Genomic DNA, 19,281 nt, shown 5'->3' with positions numbered 1-19,281 from the left:
TCCCTTGCCTGTCACTTGGCCTTAGGCCTGTGCCTCTGCTCCCTCTGTCCCACAGACCTGCTGCCTCTGCTCCGTATCCCTCTGGGAGCAGTGACCGCCCCAGTACAGTCACCTGTGATCCAAGGCAGGGCCCCCACCTCTCAAGGCTGCTACTGCTTGACCCTGTAGGTGTTTTGGGGAGGGGGACCACAACAAGGGGGCTGTAAATAGTGCATGGGCACTGGGGGTGGTTCCCACCAGGCTGAAATGCTGTGCCAGTTGAGAAGGGATGGACAGGGTGCTTGGTGGGTCCTGGGAGAAGGAGGGGGGAGGTGTTGCTGACGGCAAAGCGGTGGGGCAGGGCTGATAAGGTTCTATTTCGGAGCTGTGTGACTCTCACTTCAGCAGCCTGTCCCTATGGGGATTCTCCACAGAGACAGGAGAGCTGGTAGGAGGTCAGAGGCTATTCCAGCTCCTGGGGTGCAGAGAGGGCGGGGGATCCCCACCCCCTCCTGTCCCTTTCCTATGTGCTGGCTCCTGGGGGGCAGGGCAGACTCCAGGAGTCGAGATTCCTACACCCCTCATCATTCACTAGCTCGCCCTGTACTACAAGACACATAGCACCTCACCTGCCCTCAATGGTGCACACAGGCTGTGGCTCCAGAGGCTCTGCCACCTCAGTTGGGTGGAAATCTTCTGGCTGTGCCACACTTCAAAGGCCCTCACCCTCCTTTCTGGTAGGAAATTGTCAGGCCACCTGTGCAGGAAGCACTTGAACACTGTCGGGGTTACTACTTCAACCCCTGTCCATCCACAGGTCCCTTATCTGCACATTTAGTCAGAAACATGAAGCCATGTGCTGCAGCAGCCCAGCCTTGTTGTGAGCTAAGTCAGTGTCCAGGGGCCGACTCCGGATGGGGTGGGGAGTGCCTGTCAGGCGTTAGACTCAGCACCACATCTGGAGGCTCAGTGAGACCCAGCTGCTGTCAACATCCAGCCCAGCTTCTCCTTCACAGAGGAGGAAACCGAGTCCAGAGAGGGAGCAGGGGTCCTTCAAGCTCACTCATGTGCACAATGAGTGGTCTGACTCCCAGGCAGCTCCCATGCCTCTGAGGGCCTCACCCAGCATGTGCCCCTCTTTGCATCTCCACACCCCTAGCCTTTGACCAGAAGTGACCAGAAGTGTCTGGAAGGCTCACAGCAAAGGAAGGGAAGCGTGTGTGACCTATTATTTACTAGTCTGTCCTGCATTTCTGCTGAGTTAAATCCAGCAAAGTACCTGAGATGCCATCTCTCAGACCCTCCCACCCAAACAGGGGAATTTGGCCTCAGCCCATGTGGGAGACAGTCTGGGCTCAGGGTAGGCAGTGCTGGCGGTGGGACAGTGACAGCCATCTGACCCCTTCAGAGAAACCTTAGAACAGCCCCCACCTCCTGGGAGAGGATGCCGATGACAAATTTCTCCTGCCAGGGCTCAGTTTAAGAGCCTGTGTTTACTTTTATCAGTGGAGTTAACACATCTAAAGAAAGAATGTACAACCTGCCAGAGGTGGGGTGGGGGCAGGGCAGGGACTGGGGCCCTGGCTAGGGGCTGAGGGGTTTCAAGATAAAATCCAAAAATACCACAAACAGGGGCCTGGACATTCACTGACTGTGTGAGGCCACTGAGCCCTCAGCCCCTGTGGCATGGCTGAGGCTCCGATGGAAGGGAGCTTTAGGCCTTGCTGGGAAGATAAAACAGAAAACCTCTCCACAAAGGTAACGAGAAAGAAAACAGATTTATTATTAAATGAGCATTAAACCGAAGCTCGGTGTTCATCACAAAGATGGGGCGAAGTCAGGTGCATCCACCCTACTATTCTCAAGAGAACCGGACCTGGTCCTGCAAAGACACACCTCACAGACCATCAGCTTCCCTCCCCCTCCTCTCACCTGGGCTGGCTCATTGCCTTAACCTGGAGAAAAACAGACTTCTCTCACCTTTACCACTTGAAGTAAGTTAGGCTCCTACCTCCCACAGAACTGGGAGACAGGCGGGTGTGACCTCCCTTCAAAGCGATGGCCCTGTCCTGGGAGCCGTCCTGGGTTGTAAAACTTGCAAGAGGCTCATTGAGCTTTTAAAGGGATTTGCACAAAAAGAGGCACGGCAAGAATGTGCCATTACAGGTTTTATAAAGGAAATGCCCTAAGAAAAAGGAACAGAAAAGTGTTTCCTTTTTTTGCACTAGGGAGTATTAAGCTTTTCTTATTTCTAATGTGTGCATGCCATTCTGGCCACCTCCATCTGGCACAGCAGGCCAGCCCTAGCTTGAGCACTGTCCTGAGCACCAGATTCCTGGCGTCTCCTGAGCTGCATGTCCAGCAGCTCCTGTGTGAGGCCTGGGCTGACCCTGGGGACTCCAGTTTTGCATCCAGGGCCCTCAGGGTGTTGGGGGTGGGCAGGAGAGTTCAGGTTGGAGCCTGGGTCAGGATGGTGGTTCTCTGCAAACCACTCGGACTGAATGTGAGCTCCTGGCAGAGAAGGAGGAAGGGGCAAGAGCCCATGGAAGTTCCTCTCCCCCGGGGGACGGTATTTTGGACATGGTCCCCAGGAAGGCCATAGGCTTGGACACCTGCTTAGGGACCCTAGGGGAGCGGGCAGTGAGGGGGGCGGTTCTCTGAACCCAGACTTTTGTGATCACTGATAGGGAATAGTAAGATAACTTCCAAACCCAAGTGTCAATGTAGTAACTAAAATTGCCAAGTCCCAAATAGAAATAAAAACAGCACCTCTCCCCACAAAAATGCCTGCCCTCATGGGTGCTCTGGAGGTTCCCCTACTCTCTAGTACCCAGATGGGGGCATTTCTGCAGGTGAGGTGGGGAATGGGATACTTCAATCCTCTGCAGAGAACCCCTCCCTCCCTATAGCCATCTGACCCTTAACCCTGAGCCTACAGCCAGTTTCCCAGCATTTCCCCTGCAGGTGCCTGCATTTCCAAGGTAGAGTGTGGTTGTGTTTTCACGCGTGTGCAGAAATGGGGCTGCTTGGTCAGGGGTCCTAGGAGGACAGAGCTGGCAGAACTCTGCTGAGCACCGGCTCTCCCGGGCCTGCCATTCCTCCTCCTAGAGGTGGTCCTCAGGCAGGATGCCCACCCTCTCAGGCCTCAGTGTCCCCATCTGTAAACAGGGCGGTGTGGGGAGAACTGAAGGGCTGGCGGTCCCTGCATCTGGCCCTCAGCTCCCCTTGGCTGCCCCCACCTCATCTGTCACAGAGATGCCACCACGCAGGGCTCATTATAAATGGTGTTTATTGAGGTGGCCGGAGCACGGCCCTGAGTTCCACTGCAGCCTCAGTCACTCCTCTTTCTCATCCCCATGGGTGATGATGTAACACAGGGACTTGTAGTCGATGTCCCCCGCCAGGTCCACGGGCGTCAGGGAGAACATCTGCTCCACCTGAGGGGGGTTGCTATGAGAGGCACAGCCTGGCCAAGGGAGGCTGTGACCCTCCCCCGCCTTCTGGGGCTGTGCCTCGGTCCTCAGCCTCTTCAGGCCCAAGCCCAAAACTCTAAGTTAACATTTTTCTGTTGTCTGACTATAGGCAGCCTGGGGAAAGGGTGGTGCCAAAGGGAGTCGTGGCTCCATATGCCCCCTCTCTTCTCTGTGCCACTCCTACCCCTAGTGACAAACCCTCCTCCAGACGCTGTAGGTGCCACTGGCTCTCACCCCCCCCCCCCCAGCCTTCGCACATTCAGCTCTCCTGGCCTGGCACACCCTCTCCCTTGTTGACTACACACTGCAGGGTGAGCGCTCCACAAAGGAGCCAGGAATCCTCACCTCAGCCTGAGAGAACTTGTCTGCCTGGGTCAGGAGAAGCTGCTTGAACCTGGGGGAGTGAGAAGCAGTGGGAAAAGCCTGGGGGGTGGCCACATGAGGCAGGGGCGAAGGCTCCCATGGTCCAGGTGCCCACCGCCAAAGAGCAGAGAGGGCTACAAAGTAAGGGCTGCCCCCCCCCCAAGGGGCCTCAGCACTGCTGGCCAGCTCACACTTACCCTTCCTTGCTCACCACGCCCTTGCCACTGGGGTCAAACACTCGGAAGGCGCTCAGGATGGCTTCCTCAGGGTCTGTCCCTGGGAGGCCAAGGGAGCAGGTGAGCACCCATACCCCCAGCCTCCAAGGTCCACCCAGGGGAGCCCTCCATGTCCCAATACAAAGTGTCCTTCGGGGTTCAAACAGGCCAAGACGGAAGTCCTAAGGTGGGCAGACCTGGCTGGGAGATTGGGATTTGGGAGTAGAGGCTGAAGGCATGTTTCTCAATACCAAACTGGGACTTGGGGTGACTAGGTGCCTGTGGGTGTGGGATGCAGGGCTGGGCCCACATTCTCTGTGTGAGCAAGAGACAGGTGGGGTCTTGGCGGGGTTCTGGTGGTCCAGGAGGCTTCAGGCTTGCTGCCTGGCTGGGAGAGATTCAGGTGGGGTGCAGGCAGGGTCCAAGGGGGATCCAGGTGGGGTACAGGTGGGTTCCGGTGGAGTGCAGGTGGGGTTCATGTGTTTCCAGTTGGGGTTTAAACTCCCTGCCCTAACAGGGGGATCCAGACCTGTCCCAGGCTCACCATTGAGCTTCTCTCCAAAGAGTGTGAGGAAGACCGTGAAGTTGATGGGGCCCTTCCCCTCCTGCAGCATGGCATCCAGCTCCTCATCTGGGACACTCACCTTCCCTGGGGGGGGGGCATGAGGTGAACACAAGGACCCTGGGTATCCCCAGCAGGGCCCAGGTTGCCCTCCCCTCCTTCCCAACCAGGGGCAGCTGTGGGTGGGGGAGGTAAAGTGTGGGACCTGAGACAGCCAGCAGAGGGAGGGAGGTGTAGGGAGTGGAGGGAGGGAAGAGGCCTGTTTCCTCCAGGGGTGAGCAGGTGAAGCTGAGTGGGAGGTGGGTGTCCTCACCCAGCTGGGAATAGGTCTCCCGAAGGTCCGACTTGCAGATGATGCCATCACGGTTCTGGTCGATGCAGCTGAAGGCCTGTGGGGTTGGGGCCACACAGTCTCCAGGTGGGAGCAGCCCCCACCCGGGTGAAGGGGGAGGTGAGGGAGTGCTGGGTGGTGGGAGGAGCAGGAACAGCTGTTGGGACCTGGACCTGCAGGGAAGGGGATACATGGGGGCTGGGAGGAGAGGCACTCACCTCCTTGAACTCCTGGATCTGGGCTTGCTCAAACATGGAAAAGACATTGGAAGAGCCTCGTTGGGCCTGCTTGGTGGCCGCAGCCTTGCCCCGGGTCCCTGCCTTCCTGCTGGCCTGAAAGAGTGTGGGTGGGTGGAAGGGGTCCTCTCTCGAGCTCCCCCCAGATGCCCCCATGTATGCCCCAGAGCATTCCCAGGAGAGCAGGGTCAGGGTCCTTTTCCCACCCTGGGAGACCACCTCTCCAGACTAGGCAGGCACAGAGGTCAATGCTCTGTTCTCTCACCCCAAAGAACAACAACCCAGGGTGCCAGTGTTCTCCAGTCCCCCAACCTAGCACTCACCATCCTCTCTCTCTCTGGTAGCCTAGTGGCTGAGGGGGACACAGACTCCTTTATGTCTCAGCCTTATCACCTGCAGCACCAAATAAGGAGAGGAGGAGAGAACAGATCCAAACTTGGCAGCCCCTGTCTGGGCTAGGGGAGGACAGGGCCCCACATGGATTCCAGCCACATTCCAGTGACCCTCAGGCCCCTGACATGTAACACCCGGTGTCTACCATCCAGGTGGTGCAGGGCTCAAGGCCTTCTGAGAGCAGGCTCTCAGCTCTCACCACTCACAGTGCTGAATGAGGGGTCCCTGTCACCCCCATCTGACTGTCCCTCCTGCAGGTCCAGCCCAGACCTGCCCAGTCCAAGAGGACAGCTGGGGGAGGAGGGCTGGTCGAGGGGGCCCTGGGCCTGCGAGGGCAGCGGGTGGTTCTGAGGATGGCCTCTGGCCTGAGACCACCAGGGACTCCCAGGAGCTTTGGTGCAGAAGCTTGGCCCTGACCTCTGGCCCCCAACTGAAAGGCAGGAGGCAGCCCAAGCTGGCTGTGACCCCAAACAGAACCTGTGTGTGAGGCATTCAGAGCAGGAACACTGCCTGGACCCCAAACAGTTGCTTGGCCCCCCATGAAAGTGGGTCATGAGCCCCTGGTTGGGGGCTCAACTGTTGAGGAGCCCGGGTGCGCAGAAGGCAGAGGAAGCAGGAAGACCTTCCAGAGCAGGAGTGGCCTTGGCTGCCCCCTGCTGGATAGGGTGAGGAATGCAGGTGGCCCAGCTGGTGGAGCAAGGGCTCTCACCCATCAGCCCCAACGCCGATTTTGTATAACAAGTATTTTATGACACCTCCTTTACACTCCTAAAATGAAATTCACAGGATATATAACCTACCCATACAGAGAGCTATAAAAAAATCAATACAATGCCCTGAACTGTAACATAAGGACAACTAGGAAGTCACTTCTATTGAAAGGAGATCCAATGAGTGACCTCTGGGACGTGAGTGCATCAGCACAGGTGGAGTAATCGGAGCTCCAAGAAACTGTTGTGCATAATTTAGATTCAGGAGAACTAGCGAACAGGAGCAGTGAACGCGGGGTGCACAGAACAAGAGGACAGCTTAGGGAATGCCCTGCTCAAAATCACAACTTTGAGTTAAGCTCCGAATGAAACAAGTCATTCCAGATTTGCTGGGTACTTTCTCTCACTGAAAATCATACAAATGTGTGCTTCTATGTACCTGGGTTTAGGTGTGAGACAGAGAGACCCCTTTCTGAGACAGACCTGGGGCAGGACCAGCTTCCAGAGACCAGCCCTGCTCCCTGCTGGGCACTCTCTGGGGCTCTCCGAGATCTCAGAGCTGCTGCAGATTCGATTGGTGTATCCACACCCCAAATCCCACAGGCAGGCAGGGGGTCTGGGCAAGTCCAGTACCTCTGACACCACCTAAAAGTCACTCCACTCCTGTTCCCACAGCCTGGTCTGTCACTGGGCATACCTCCTGCATTGCTGGCCAGAGGAAATGGCAAATTAGTATCTGTGCAGGCGTAGCCATGTCTATGTACTGTCCCACAGTCTTTATGCACAGAAGTCACAGAGCGGTGGACAAGGCCATGTTCTAAACGTTTAAAACTTTTAATTTTTAAAAAAACCACACAGTCCCACACTGGGCATGAAGAGGCTGGTGTGGCACATGGAGGTCCGGTGAGAAGAGAGAGGTCTGGGCGGTCCCTTGGGGGCTGTGCTGAGTGCTGTTCGGCTAGCGTGTGGCAGCCCCATGGGGGTGTGTCCTCCTCTTCCTGGACCCTTGGACAGGGGCTTCGGGGACTCTGTCTCTTGTACCTCCTGTGAGGGTCCATCCCAGAACCACAAAGCACTCAGGGATGTTGGTGTGGGAGGGAAGAGGCTGCCATCTTCCGGCCTCCTGGTCCTGCAGTCTCCATTCTGGAGCTGGTCCCTCCCATTTCACTCCCCCATCCCCAGGCAAAGAAACCCCAGCCAGGCCTGGTGGTCAGCAGCCGTTGCTCCCTGTGGAGCCCCGGGGTAGGTCTGGCCAAGTGCCTCCCATGTGGGTTGAGTTCCCAGGGAAGCCGGGCCACAGCAGGGTCCACAGAGCACCCCCTCCCCAGAATAGGGCCCAGGCATGGCTGAACCAAGCGGAAAGCTCCAACAAAGTCTTGAGAGGACAACGCTCTCCTGGGTGGTTGATTCCAGCAGAAAGACTGAAGACTGGGGCTCTCCATTTCTGCTCCTTCAGCCCCAACCCTCTTAGGGCCCTAGGGCTGTCCCACCACCTGGCTCAGGAAGAACTGGCCTGCCTGGGGCACCCGCGTTCTCCTGCAGGCCTTTCCCCGTCTCCAGGCGGCAGTGGGGACAGGAGGCAGGCCAGGCTGGGTGCACCTGTGGGCGGGCGCTGTCCCCTGGAGCCCAGGTCCAGCGACGTCACAGCCGCCTCCTCGCCTGGCCGCTGCCGTCACTGGCCCAGCATGTACGCCTTCTTACAGGCCACCGCGGAGACCAGAGCGGCGCCGCGGCCGCTGCCGTCCTCCGACTGGATGAAGGTGATCTCGCAGCTGGGGGTCAGCCTGCGCACTCTGGCGTGGAAGCGCTCCTTGAAGCTGCGGGAGCAGGCGGCGCTGAGGCCCCTCCCCGCGCCCCGCGCGGCCTTCCCAAGCCCACCTTCCCGAGGGGCTGGGCTAAGAGCAGGGAGCCCCTCCCTCGCTCCCCGGCCTTGGGGAAAGGGGGTAAGAGCCGGGGTCTGTGAGCAGCAAGGGCCCCGGGCGCGCATCTCCCGCCGCGCTCGCTGGCGGAGGCCGGGGCCGGCTGGGCGCTCGGGCCGCGCTCACCTGGGGTGCAGCTTGTACACCGAGCCGTCCACGCCCACGGTGATGCGCATCAGGTCCTCGCTGCGGCTCTCGCGCATGCGGTTGATGACGGCCGCCAGCCCCGCGGCGCACATGTTCGCGGCGCGCGTGGACACGCTCTCGCAGGCGCGGCGCACGATGTCGCAGTCGGTGGCCGAGGGCCGCAGCCCCAGCCTGCGCAGGATGTTGTAGATCTGCTTGCGGTCGCCCGAGTCGCTGCGGGCGGGAGGGGCGGGGCGTCTCCAGGGGGCCAGGGGGCCGCGGGCCCGCCCCCCAGCGGCCGCCTCCCCGCCCTGTCCCTCGCCGGGCGGAGCGCTCGGGGCTCGCGCGGGCGGCGGGGAGCGGGTCGGGTTCCGCCTGCGACGGGCAGTAACCTGGTCACCGCTCCTCTTTAGGCCCAGAGCCTCCGCTCCGACGCGGGCGCCACGGCCGCGCCTCCGGGCTGCCGCGTGGACGAACGGAGACGAGCCCACGGCGGCGGGAGCCGCGGAGGGGACACGGGCTCCGTTAACTGCCGGGGGCGGGCGACACGGGACCGGAGGCCACCCCCGCGCCCGCCCTCCCCGCGCCCGCCCGCCCCGCGCACCTCTCCACCTGCGACACGAAGCGCGTCTCGAAGGCGCCGCGTGTGCGCAGCTGCTCCGAGGCCTCCCCCTGAAAGAGCAGGTTCTGGTCCACCAGCTTCAGCAGCACGAGCCGCACCAGCTCGCCCATGTACTTGCCGCTGATGAGCTTCTCGTACCTGGGCAAAGGGCGATGCCGCCTGTGACGGGCGCCGTTCTCGTCGCCCCGTTACGGTTGGGGAAGTTAGGGCTCAGAGGGCTGGTGACCACTCCGGGGCTCCTGGGCCCTGCGCCCTGGAATGCGCTGCGCCGCAAGTCCGTGCCCACTGCCAGCCTGTTTCACCCTGAAGTGCACTGACTACCGCCCGCCTAGCAGGCCCTGCCAGCCAGGGGCAAGGCGGACGCGGGACTGGCAGGCGCCCGACGCCGGGGGCTGCCCCTGAGGGTCGCCGCGGCTCCCACAGCCTCCACGAAAGGCTACGTCCGTTCTGGGGGCGCGGGCAGATCCACACTTTGGGGAAGTCTCGGTTAAACGCCCTAAATGCGGCGGGGGGTGTCGTTCCTACGCCCGTGGGAACGCGGGGCGGGGCGGGGCCTTACAGCTGCTGGCCTGGGTTCAGGGAGCTCCCGTCCACCGCGCGGTCGTACTCCAGCAGGAACTCGTCCAGCTCGCCCGCGTCCCCGAAGGCGCCCCACTCGGTGTTGACGCACATGCGGCCCTCCTCCCCTTCCACCAGCTCCACGTTGTGCATCTCCTCCATGTAGCAGGCGTTGCAGCCCGTGCCTGCGGAGGCGGCCGCGCTGACCCACCTGGGACCCGGGCGGGGGCTGCGCTGCGGGCGGCGCCCCTCCTGGAGCCCGCCCCGCCCCTCCTGGAGCCCGCCCCGCCCCGCCTCCCCTGGAGCCCGCCCCGCCCCGCCTCCCCTGGAGCCCGCCCCGCCCCGCCTCTCCTGGAGCCCGCCCCGCCCCGCCTCTCCTGGAGCCCGCCCCGCCTCCCCTGGAGCCCGCCCCGCCTCCCCTGGAGCCCGCCCCGCCCCTCCTGGAGCCCGCCCCGCCTCCCCTGGAGCCCGCCCCGCCCCTCCTGGAGCCCGCCCCGCCCCGCCTCTCCTGGAGCCCGCCCCGCCCCTCCTGGAGCCCGCCCCGCCCCGCCTCCCCTGGAGCCCGCCCCGCCCCTCCTGGAGCCCGCCCCGCCCCGCCCCTCCTGGAGCCCGCCCCGCCCCGCCCCTCCTGGAGCCCGCCCCGCCCCGCCCCTCCTGGAGCCCGCCCCGCCTCCCCTGGAGCCCGCCCCGCCCCTCCTGGAGCCCGCCCCGCCCCGCCTCCCCTGGAGCCCGCCCCGCCCCTCCTGGAGCCCGCCCCGCCCCGCCCCGCCCCGCCCCCCCGCAGGAAGCCCCCGCGCCCGGTCCTCCCGCTCCCGCCACCGTGAAGTCTCTCCCAGGCACACAGGCCCTGGGCTTGCTGTGCGACCTCAGGCGGATAAACCCATCTCTCTGGCCTGTTCTTCTTTCCCAAGAGGAAATGGTAGCACCTTTTCCTCTCCTTATCTGGGTGGTTGGAAGATTGAGGGAACCGTGTCAAATGTGCAAATAGAGATGGGCGTGGGAAGTTATGATTTTTGTCTGTGCTCCACCCTTCTTTTCTGGCCTCTCCAGGCGTGCATTTAAGCTTCTCCGTCCTGAGCCCTGTCCTCAGGGGCACCCTGAGGTAAGGCGCGTGTGGGCAGGGCCACGGCAGGTGGGATGTGTAGTGTGCAGGGAGCCATGCAGTCAGCAGAGCGTCATTCTCAGCAGGCGTGGGCTGCTTGCCCCAAAGCCACTGGGGACAGCAACTCAAACGCTGGCCAGTGGAGCTGCCCAGTAGGAATCAGGGCCCAGTGATGCCAGGCCTTCCAATTTTTTTGTGGAGGGGAAAACATAAATCCAGACTTGGATGTGAATTCTCCCAGTTCTTAGGCCTTGGTGGTTATCCTAAACATGTTTTTAAGGCCTGGGCAGAGTAACCAAGAGTGTTTTCGGGCAGACATAACCTCAGGCTGCCCTCTGCCACCTCTGCCACAGGAGGGTGTGCCTGGGGCAAGTGGCCACAGAGCTCAGGTTGGGGTGTCTTGGGGATGACCCCAGGTGCTCTGAAAGAGAGCAGGTGAGCACCGTCAGGGCCCTGAGGTCTTGTGTAGGTGATGGACTTAAAGACCCCTCAGGCTGGGTAGGCCAGTGGCCACAGGCAGGGTCAGACCATCCAGGAAGAGATGATGCCACTTTCGCATATGCTCTTCCACTTGGACAAATCTATCTAGTTTGGTCAATTTACCAGATTAGGTGTTTTAATTAAATCCTGATGGGCCAGGTGCACAAGCAGCTGGTGTGCCATCTGATGCAGTGACTTGCAAGTGTCGAAATGCTTCCTACTGGGACAGAACTTGTGCATTCAGGGCACCCCTGCCGCTTCCCAAGCCTGTCCCAGGCTCCAGCACCAGTGCGTCTGCACCTGGCACACAGGCCCCGCGCTATCTCCGATGGCTCAGCACTGTGGCTCTTACTCCTCAGAGCCCAAGGCTGAGGCCCCTGGATAGGGCAGGGCACGAGTCCTTACCCACAATCATGCCAACCTCACACTGGCGGTCTTCGTAGTAGCAGGAGATCATCGTGGCCACAGTGTCATTCACCATCGCCACCACGTCCATCTCAAAGTCCTGCCAAGAGGCACAGATGTGGCAGTGATGAGGTCAGTGGTCTCAGTTCAGCCTGCCCTGGGCCAGTCCAGCCCAACGAGGGAGGCCAAGACCCCTTCCTGAGGGGACACTCAGAATGCCCTCCCTGGCATCCTGGCTTGGGGGGGAGGGGCCAGCACAGCGAGGGTGCAGGGGCCTCCTCACCCCTCTCCGCTTGATGGCATCTCGCAGCAGCCCCACGATGTTGTTCCCCTCTGCTCCCGAGGCCTTGAAACCCTTGGTCCAGTTGAGCAGGATGCCCTGGAGGGAGAGGACCTCAGAGGCTGCTGACTAGGGTAGGGGCGGGGGTGAAGGGGTGCGGAGCTACTCAGACCACACACCCCATTTTGTGGGTGAGCAGACTGAGGGTCATGTAGTTTTGAGAGGTGCTGGAGACAATTCTCCACAACTATTCATATTCCTGCAGAGCTGGGTCCCAGCAATATAAGGATGTTTGTCTAGTAAAGCCCAGAGATGTCACCCCAGAGTAAGGATGGGGTCTGGAGGGGAGCAGCCCCGTTTGAGATGAGGGTTCCCCTCCTGTAGTGGGCCCACTGCAGAGGAAGGAACCAACTGACACTCAGTGTGCTGTGGGGTCTGGGGCTGGGAAAACCAGCGTGAGAGATCACTCCTGCTGCTGTGCCGTGAGGCCTCGTGTCACAGGTGCATGTGTATTTCGCGTGTGCAAAGATAGGTGAAGTTAAGGTGTGTATACAACTGATGTGGGTATATGTGTATGTATAATTGACGTGTTTGTGTGTCACTGTGCCAGGCTGGTGTGCCAGCTCGAAGGCAGACCATGGCCTCAGCCCTCGCACAACTCAGCCCCCGGCACAGGCGGTCCAGCAGGGTGATGACACTCCAGTGTGCCGATGAGCCCTCTTGCCTGGGTCTGAGCCCTGGGGCTGCCACTTCCCACCTGGGCTAGTCGCTAACCTTCGGTTTCCAGATCTGTAATGGGGTGCGAACAGTTCATTGTTGGGGGAGGTTAAGGTAAATAGTGAGAACCGGTGTCACAGAACATGGGTGATGGGCACAGTTTGAATTGAAGGCTCTTTCCCAACAAGGGAACTGCATTTGAAGACAGCACTGGGTGCCTTTGTTTGGGGCACGTGTCCATCTGCCCGTCCATCTGGTCAGTCTGGCCAGCCTCCCTGGGCCTCACCTTGTCGATGTCTTCGTGCCTCACGGGAAAGGAGAAGGTGAAGCCCAAGGGCAGCTTCTTGTGCTTCATCTGATGCTTGTCCAGGAAGTCGGAGATGCACTCAGAGACGTAGTCGAAGAGCTGGGAGAGCCACGGCCACAGCTGGTGGGTGGCCGCAGCCCCCTCCCCCCCAGAGCCCAGTGAGGAGCCATCAGCCCCTGAGAAATGCCAGCTACAGGCCTGCACACAGCTCCTCACTCGGGCCCCGAGCTGCCCCCAGGTCCTGCTGATGCCCCGCCCCCGGGGGCTTCCTGACAGGGCCAGTCCCCAGCCCAGCTGTGCTGTCATAGGACATCAGGGGTCAGGCCCTGGACAGAGCCCCCTCCTTGGCTATAACTATGACTTCTGTCTCCAGCACCCAGAATGTCCTCTGTTGTGTCCAAGTGTCCTGGCCACAAACCCCTGCTGCTGCTGAGGACCAGCCCCCACCCAGGTGGGCAGGTGGGCCCCCTCCAGGACTAGCAGAGCCTGAGGCCCACTCACCATCTCAGCAGTGCCTGTCATGGCGTCCTCCGGGATGCAGTACATCTGGTGCTTGGTCTTCACGCTCCACTGGCCTGCCTCCCCCTCCCCCACCTTCACCAGCATCACCCTGAAGTTGGTGCCGCCCAGGTCCAGGGAGAGGAAGTCCCCGACTTCTGCAGCCACAGGGAGAAGCCTGTCAGCCTCAGGGGCAGTGACCGCAGGGAAAGGAGGAGGGAAGGCCCAGGGGAGATGGACAAGGGGCTGCAATGCCAAGATTCTGGGGACACCACTTTCAATGGTGGAAGGGGTCAAAGGCGAACTGGGAAGTCCATGGGAACCCCCTGACTTGAACTGAAGTCACCCCAAGCCCAGGGCTCAACTGAAAAACTAGTGAAATGGCCCCGACTCAGGACTAAGGGAGGGGAAGGGGGGCAAGTGACCACAGGAGCAACTTTCTCAATGTGAGATGAAAAAAGCCAGGTTCCCACGGTCAGAGTGAGCCTGAAGGCACCAGGGTGGGAGCCAGATGAGAATTGGCCTGTCTGGGGCCCAGCCACTGGGGACTGGTCTCCAGGCTGCTGGGGACAGAGCCCTTGGAAGGGCCTGGGACAGCTGCCCCATCCTGGCCCTGGGCAGTACCTGAGCCTTCGGGGGTAGAGCGCACATAGGTGGGGAGCATCTTCACACTGGCCTCCTTGTGAGTCTCCAGCCTCAGGCCTCGGTCCATCTCCTTCTGCATCCGTCTCATCACCTTCTGCAAGTCCTCCTCCTGCAGCCGGAACTCGGCCAGGATCTGCTCCGCCTGCGCAGGGCCAGGGGCACGGCTGGGTGGGCAAGGGGCTGCACCGCACCCATTCTTGAAATCAGCACAGTTAAGACCAGCTGAGCAGTTAGAGCAAGAGTTTCAAGACCAGCCTCACGGAGGCTCCTGAGGGTCGGGGGCGAGGGCAGAGGGCAGATGTGGGAGGCGAGGGGAGAGGGAACTAAGCAGGAGGGTGGGTGAGACACCAACGGGCCAGGGCATCTGCCTGCAGCTTCAGGAGAACCTCCGGAGGTGCTCTCCTGGCCTCCTGACCCACAGAATATGCACATGGGAGGAGACACAGCTGAATGATTGTAGGGATGATCGTTGTGGAAACAGGAGTGATTTTATTTTCCTTTTTGCTTATCTGTCTCCTACATACTCTGCAATGAATATGTATTGATGGAGTACTATCTAAAAGTCAAGTTAAAAACACAAAAGTTTGGGCCTTAGCTGGTATTTTTGTGCATAGGCTCCTGAGCCCAGACTCTGAAGGATGGAAGGTCAGAGTTAAATGGGTCAAATCACCAGGCCCCATGTTCCAGTGAGAAAGAAAGTGGGCCTGGGGCTGGGGTGAGAGGGCCAGTCCCTCCCCCAAGGGCCTGTGGCCCTCAGCACCAGCCAGGCCCCAGGGTGGGCACTCCCCACGCCGACACAGCGGCCTGGGGGCCAGCACTGTGGTGCAGGTGTTTGCCGTGCCCTCATGTAAGCCTGGTGGGGAGGGTGCCAGGCAGTGTGACCAGAGGCCAGGAGAAGCTGAGGGGGAGTCAGCAGAGCACTGAGGTCAGGGTAACCCTGGCAGTGAGGTGTCCGTGGAATGTGAGCAGAAATGGTGCATAACACTTCCAGGTCCAGGCTTTCTATAAGGGAGTTGCTCTTCTGGGTCGTTCTGATCTTTCTGTGGGCTACACACAGGTGGCAATGAGGCCACAGGAGGTGGGGAAGCCATGAGACCTGAGAGGCCTGGGTTCCCAGGTTACTGTGTGCAGGATACCCCCAGCCTGCTCACACCTGCTGGGCTAGCAGGTGAGTAGGAAGTACAGTTGCACTCTGCAGACCCACCTGCCATTCTAGTGAACTGGTTACAGCCATTAAGTGTGTCCTAATTAATACTGGAACTGTGACATCAATAACTAAAGGTAGAGGTTAGCAGGTTAGTGCAGGGTGTGGGTCACTCCTTGATGTCATGTTTAGTCCCTGATTTGTGCTTGCCTGAGGGTACGAAAGTGACCAGGTTTTCATTCCCAAGGAGCTTACGGTCCTGCAGAGGAGACAGCAGGTAGCTGTACAGATGGACACTGGATGCTCAAGTCCTTGGGAACTCAGAGGAGGCCTGTGGAGTTTCCAGAGGCCGAGGACAGGGTTTCTCAAGACTCCCTCCTGCTGCTCTTGCTGTGTGAGGAGGTGGCCAGGGTGAGAGGGACATTCCAGAAGAGGGGACAGCAGGACAGGGTCAGTGGCATTTGCAGAAACACCGGGATTTAGAGTGGCCTGAATCTGACACACGCAGAGGGATCGCCCAGCAGGGCAGTTGTGAGTGGCATTTGGGCTGAACAGGACACCTGAGCTGGAGTGCAGGCCTCCGCAGGAGAGCGGCTGTGCCAGCACCAAGCACACAGTGAGGCTCACAGCCAGAGCAGGACTCGGGGACATGCGCGCTCGTCGGGGGCGCACAAAGGATAATGGACACTGAGGTGCAAAGAGGTCCTCCCAAGTGCTAGAAACCCCAGCACACAAGAGGTAAAGTAAACCTGAGGAAAATTAGAATAAAAGAATCAAGAATGATAAAAGTAGAAACAAGTTACACAGAAAACAACAGTGAACTCGATGAGCAAACATCAAATGCAGTTCTTTAAAAAGACCATGAAAGAGCAGAACGGGGCAGACTGGTCGAGAGGGAAGGAGACAGCAACGAACACCTTCAGGGCACAGCCGCGGGTAAAGCGTGGGAGGTTTGTGGAGTTACATGTAACACTTGCTCCCGTACGTTTAAAAAATTTAGAGACAACGCAAGATTTTTAAAATGACATAAGTTATCAAAATGGACTCGGGAAGACAGAAAAATCTGATTAGATGGATACAAATTTAAAAAATGTTAATAGATGTCAAAAACCTTCCTCTAACAAAAATAACCAGGTTTAGCTAATTTAAAAACACAAAAACTACAGATATGAAAATGTCCAAAGCAAGGCCTGGCTCACGACAAGTCTTAATAAGTGCTTGGCTAATGAGACAAGAAGTACACGACCAGTTTGCAGGCAGGAACCGCATGAGTGACGCAGCCACAGCCAGGCTGGCGACGCAGAGGGAAAGGAGGAAGGGGGTTCGTTCCCACCCCTGGACAGAGCCCTGCGGGTGAAACGCCTGTGTCCGGAGTTAGGAAGCACTCTCCCGGCCGGGGCTGTGCTGCAGGGAGGGGTGGGAAGCCCAGCCCAGCCCTCTCGTGGCTCTGCTAGCACAGGTTTCCGGGATCGGCTTCTGTCTGCTTGGAATTCCCGGAGTGGGTTCTGTTTCTCCCTAAGCCTAAGCCCACTGTCCTGAGCTACCGCCTTCTCACAACTCAGTCCTGACGACAGTGCCCAGTCGTTCTGTTTCCATGCTTGACCCCTGCAATCTCTTCTTCCCTTAGCACCCAGAGTGACCTCTGAAAAGCAAAAATCGAATAATGTAACTCCCTGATCAAATACCTCTTGGGGTTAGGGTTAGGAGGCCAGGAGGCAGGAGGCAGGAGGCAGGAGGCCAGGGGATTAGGCCAGGGGACCAGGAGAACAAAGATGCTGGCCCTGAGGTAGGCACTGTCCCACCTAGGCTCCCCGTTTTCTTTCCTGTGGCCCCCCAAGCCTGCTCCCACACTGAGAGCTGGGTGAGGAGGACATGGAGGGTGTATCCAGGTAGGGCACCAACGGCAGCCAAGGCCAGGAAGCTGGCAGAGTGCAGTAAAGGGCACTGGATCTGGGGTGGCCAGTGTGTGGCAGCAGATGCCAAGTTTCTCCAAACCTCCAGAGCGTGAGCCTCATGGACTCAGAGGCCATTTGCAAAGCTCGGTGTCCTGGGGTGGGGGCTAGGGGCTCACAGGGCTCCTTGTATGTGGTCTCCCTGCCAATACTCTTCCATCCTGAGGTTCCAGTGGTGGCTTATGAGCACCTGACACTCTGCTGTGAGCCTGAGCTGGGCTTGGCCTAGGGGATTCCAGGCACGGAGGAGGCCGGATCACGGGAGGGGAGGGGCCGGCACTTCCGAAGCGCTGGGCACCTGCCGGAGTGTTCAGTGAGCTTCCTTCTGGGCAGAATCTCAGGCTTGGTTATTGGAAAACATAGCTCTGCCCCTGATACTTCACTCTGTGATTAAAGTGTCTAAGTAATTAACAGGTGATGCGTCAACCAGAAGTTGAGTATGAGATTGTGTGTGTGTGTGTGGTCAGGGGAACGCCCACCACTTCTTTGTAACCAACTGAAATCTCCACCCTCTCATTCGGGGGCCTTTGGGGGCCTATTTTCTTTCAATCCTCATCCAAGGATGTTCCCCCCATTGCTTTTCAGAGAGATCGGGAGGGAGAGAGAGAGGAACACGGGTGTGAGAGAGGCATGGATCGGTGGCTTCCTGTATGCACCCCAACTGGGGATCGAATCCACAACCAGGTAAGTGCACTGACAGGGAATCGAACCCGCAGCCTTTTGGGGCACAGGACGACATTCCCAACTGGGCTGGGAGCTATTTTAGCAGCAGCTATCACTTATCTTCACTGACTTTTCTTACAACTATGCATTCGTGTTTCTCATTAAAGCCTTGCCTCACTCTACTCTGGGCCCAGATCAAGGTGTCAGTGACCCACGCCCTCTGCAGCTCACCCGGCTCCCGAACTGGAACCAGCATCCCCTCGCCTCTCTCTGCCCTGAGGAGCCCCGTGTCCCCTGGGACAAACAGGAAGGGACATGGGTCAGCTCGAGTCTGGGGATAGGTGCTCAGCACCAGTTCCCTGGGGCAGCCACAGGCCTCACACTCTCGCCAAGCCACCTCTCCGCTAGTGCAGAGACACCTCCTCGCTTCTCCTCAGGCGGCCGCCCGTGGCCCCTCCCTGGAAGGTGGGGGACTCGCCCGCCTTGATGCCTGTGCTGCGGGTGCCCTGACCTGGCTGCTTGTTTTTCTCCTGACATCATCAGCTCTGCCAGGAACAGGACCGGCTGCTGTTTGTGCTGACCGTGTCATTTCCCAGAAGCAGAGAAGACCAGTGAGGGCAGAATTATACCGAAGGGAGGACAGGGCCTCTCCCTGGGTCCCCACTGCACCTGGGCCTGGGCCCCTCTCCTTGGGCCTCCTCTCTCTCCTTGCCCACTACATGGGCACAGGGCTGGCTCAGGGGATGTCTGGATTTCTCTCTGTTTTGGAAAAAGTAACTGATCTCTGCTTCTCACAAGGAGATAACGGCTCTCAGGCTCCTCATGAAGAGAGCCCTTCGAGGAAGTGTGGGCATCTGAGACCTCTCATCATGTCTGTTGAGTGTTTTCTCATGGCTGGGCTGTCCGTTCTGCCACTATGACCCCAGGCTCTAAACTCCCCAGACCCTCTAACCAACACAAGTCATTTCTGGACCTCCTGGCTGCCTAACTTCCAGGTCACGGGGCTGGAGTCTGAAGCAGGGAGGGGACTGGGTCTGCTGGTACCCACGACTCACTCCCTAGCAGGTCTTCCCTAAAGCACCTGTGCATAAAGCAGGTTCTGAGCAGCAGGCGCATGTCGTGCTAAACAAACCATTGGATGTGGGGACATAGGACAGAGGCTTCTAGAACCAAAGGAGGCAGAGCTACCTTTTCCTTCTTGGCATTCTCCATCCTGGCACTGTCATCCGGCATCGGCACCACAGCCCGCTGGTGGGAGCTGGGACCCCTTGGCGTTCCCCAACAGGTTTCTGAAGCAGGAATATCCCAAGGCTTCTCCCCCAAGGGTCACACCGGCCCTGGGTGTCTGGGAAAATAGGGTCCACCTTCGGCTGGTTTCTGGCTGGAGCTTCAGTCAGAGTTTCCTCCTTTCCATTGTTCTCTGCAAGCCCTCGAGCCTTGTCTTTGGGGCCACAGCCGGGACCCTTCCACACAGAGTCCTGGTCAGGCCAGGTGTGGTCAGGGCAGGGCCATCGCTGGTCTGCGGTGCTGGTCAGCTTTCGCTCCAGGCTGTGCTGAGCTGTGCAGCGTAGTGGCCTCTAGACAGACTCAGCAGAAAAGCT

At 59.4% G+C, this 19,281-nt stretch overlaps 1 protein-coding gene across 1 annotated transcript; it reads right to left on the bottom strand.

The window, feature by feature from the left end:
• Positions 1–3,265: 3,265 nt before the first annotated feature.
• Positions 3,266–18,913, bottom strand: GCK (glucokinase). The gene is made up of 15 exons (XM_087820887.1): positions 18,869–18,913; positions 13,872–14,063; positions 13,280–13,522; positions 12,758–12,877; positions 11,758–11,853; positions 11,475–11,574; positions 9,489–9,672; positions 8,920–9,067; positions 8,308–8,541; positions 5,142–5,255; positions 4,906–4,981; positions 4,575–4,679; positions 4,013–4,091; positions 3,798–3,846; positions 3,266–3,416 (listed from the first exon to the last, which is right to left on the bottom strand). Exons 1-15 carry the CDS (start codon positions 18,911–18,913, stop codon positions 3,315–3,317), a joined length of 1,887 nt encoding a protein of 628 aa, XP_087677013.1. The 3' UTR covers positions 3,266–3,314.
• Between the last annotated feature and the right edge of the window lie 368 nt (positions 18,914–19,281).

This window comes from Miniopterus natalensis, chromosome 10, assembly GCF_054644295.1.
Source record: "Miniopterus natalensis isolate mMinNat1 chromosome 10, mMinNat1.hap1, whole genome shotgun sequence".
NCBI lineage: Eukaryota > Metazoa > Chordata > Mammalia > Chiroptera > Miniopteridae > Miniopterus > Miniopterus natalensis.
Note: the sequence above shows the minus strand (reverse complement) of the source record. Positions and strands in the feature narration are given on the sequence as shown.

Coding starts and splice junctions, on each gene's coding strand:
- GCK (XM_087820887.1), bottom strand. CDS start 18,913: ATGCCGGATGACAGTGCCAGGATGGAGAATGCCAAGAAGGAAAAG. Junction 9,068..9,488: donor CTGAACCCAGGCCAGCAGCT/GTAAGGCCCCGC, acceptor CCCTTTGCCCAG/GTACGAGAAGCTCATCAGCG. Junction 4,680..4,905: donor GGAGACCTATTCCCAGCTGG/GTGAGGACACCC, acceptor CCCCCCCCCCAG/GGAAGGTGAGTGTCCCAGAT.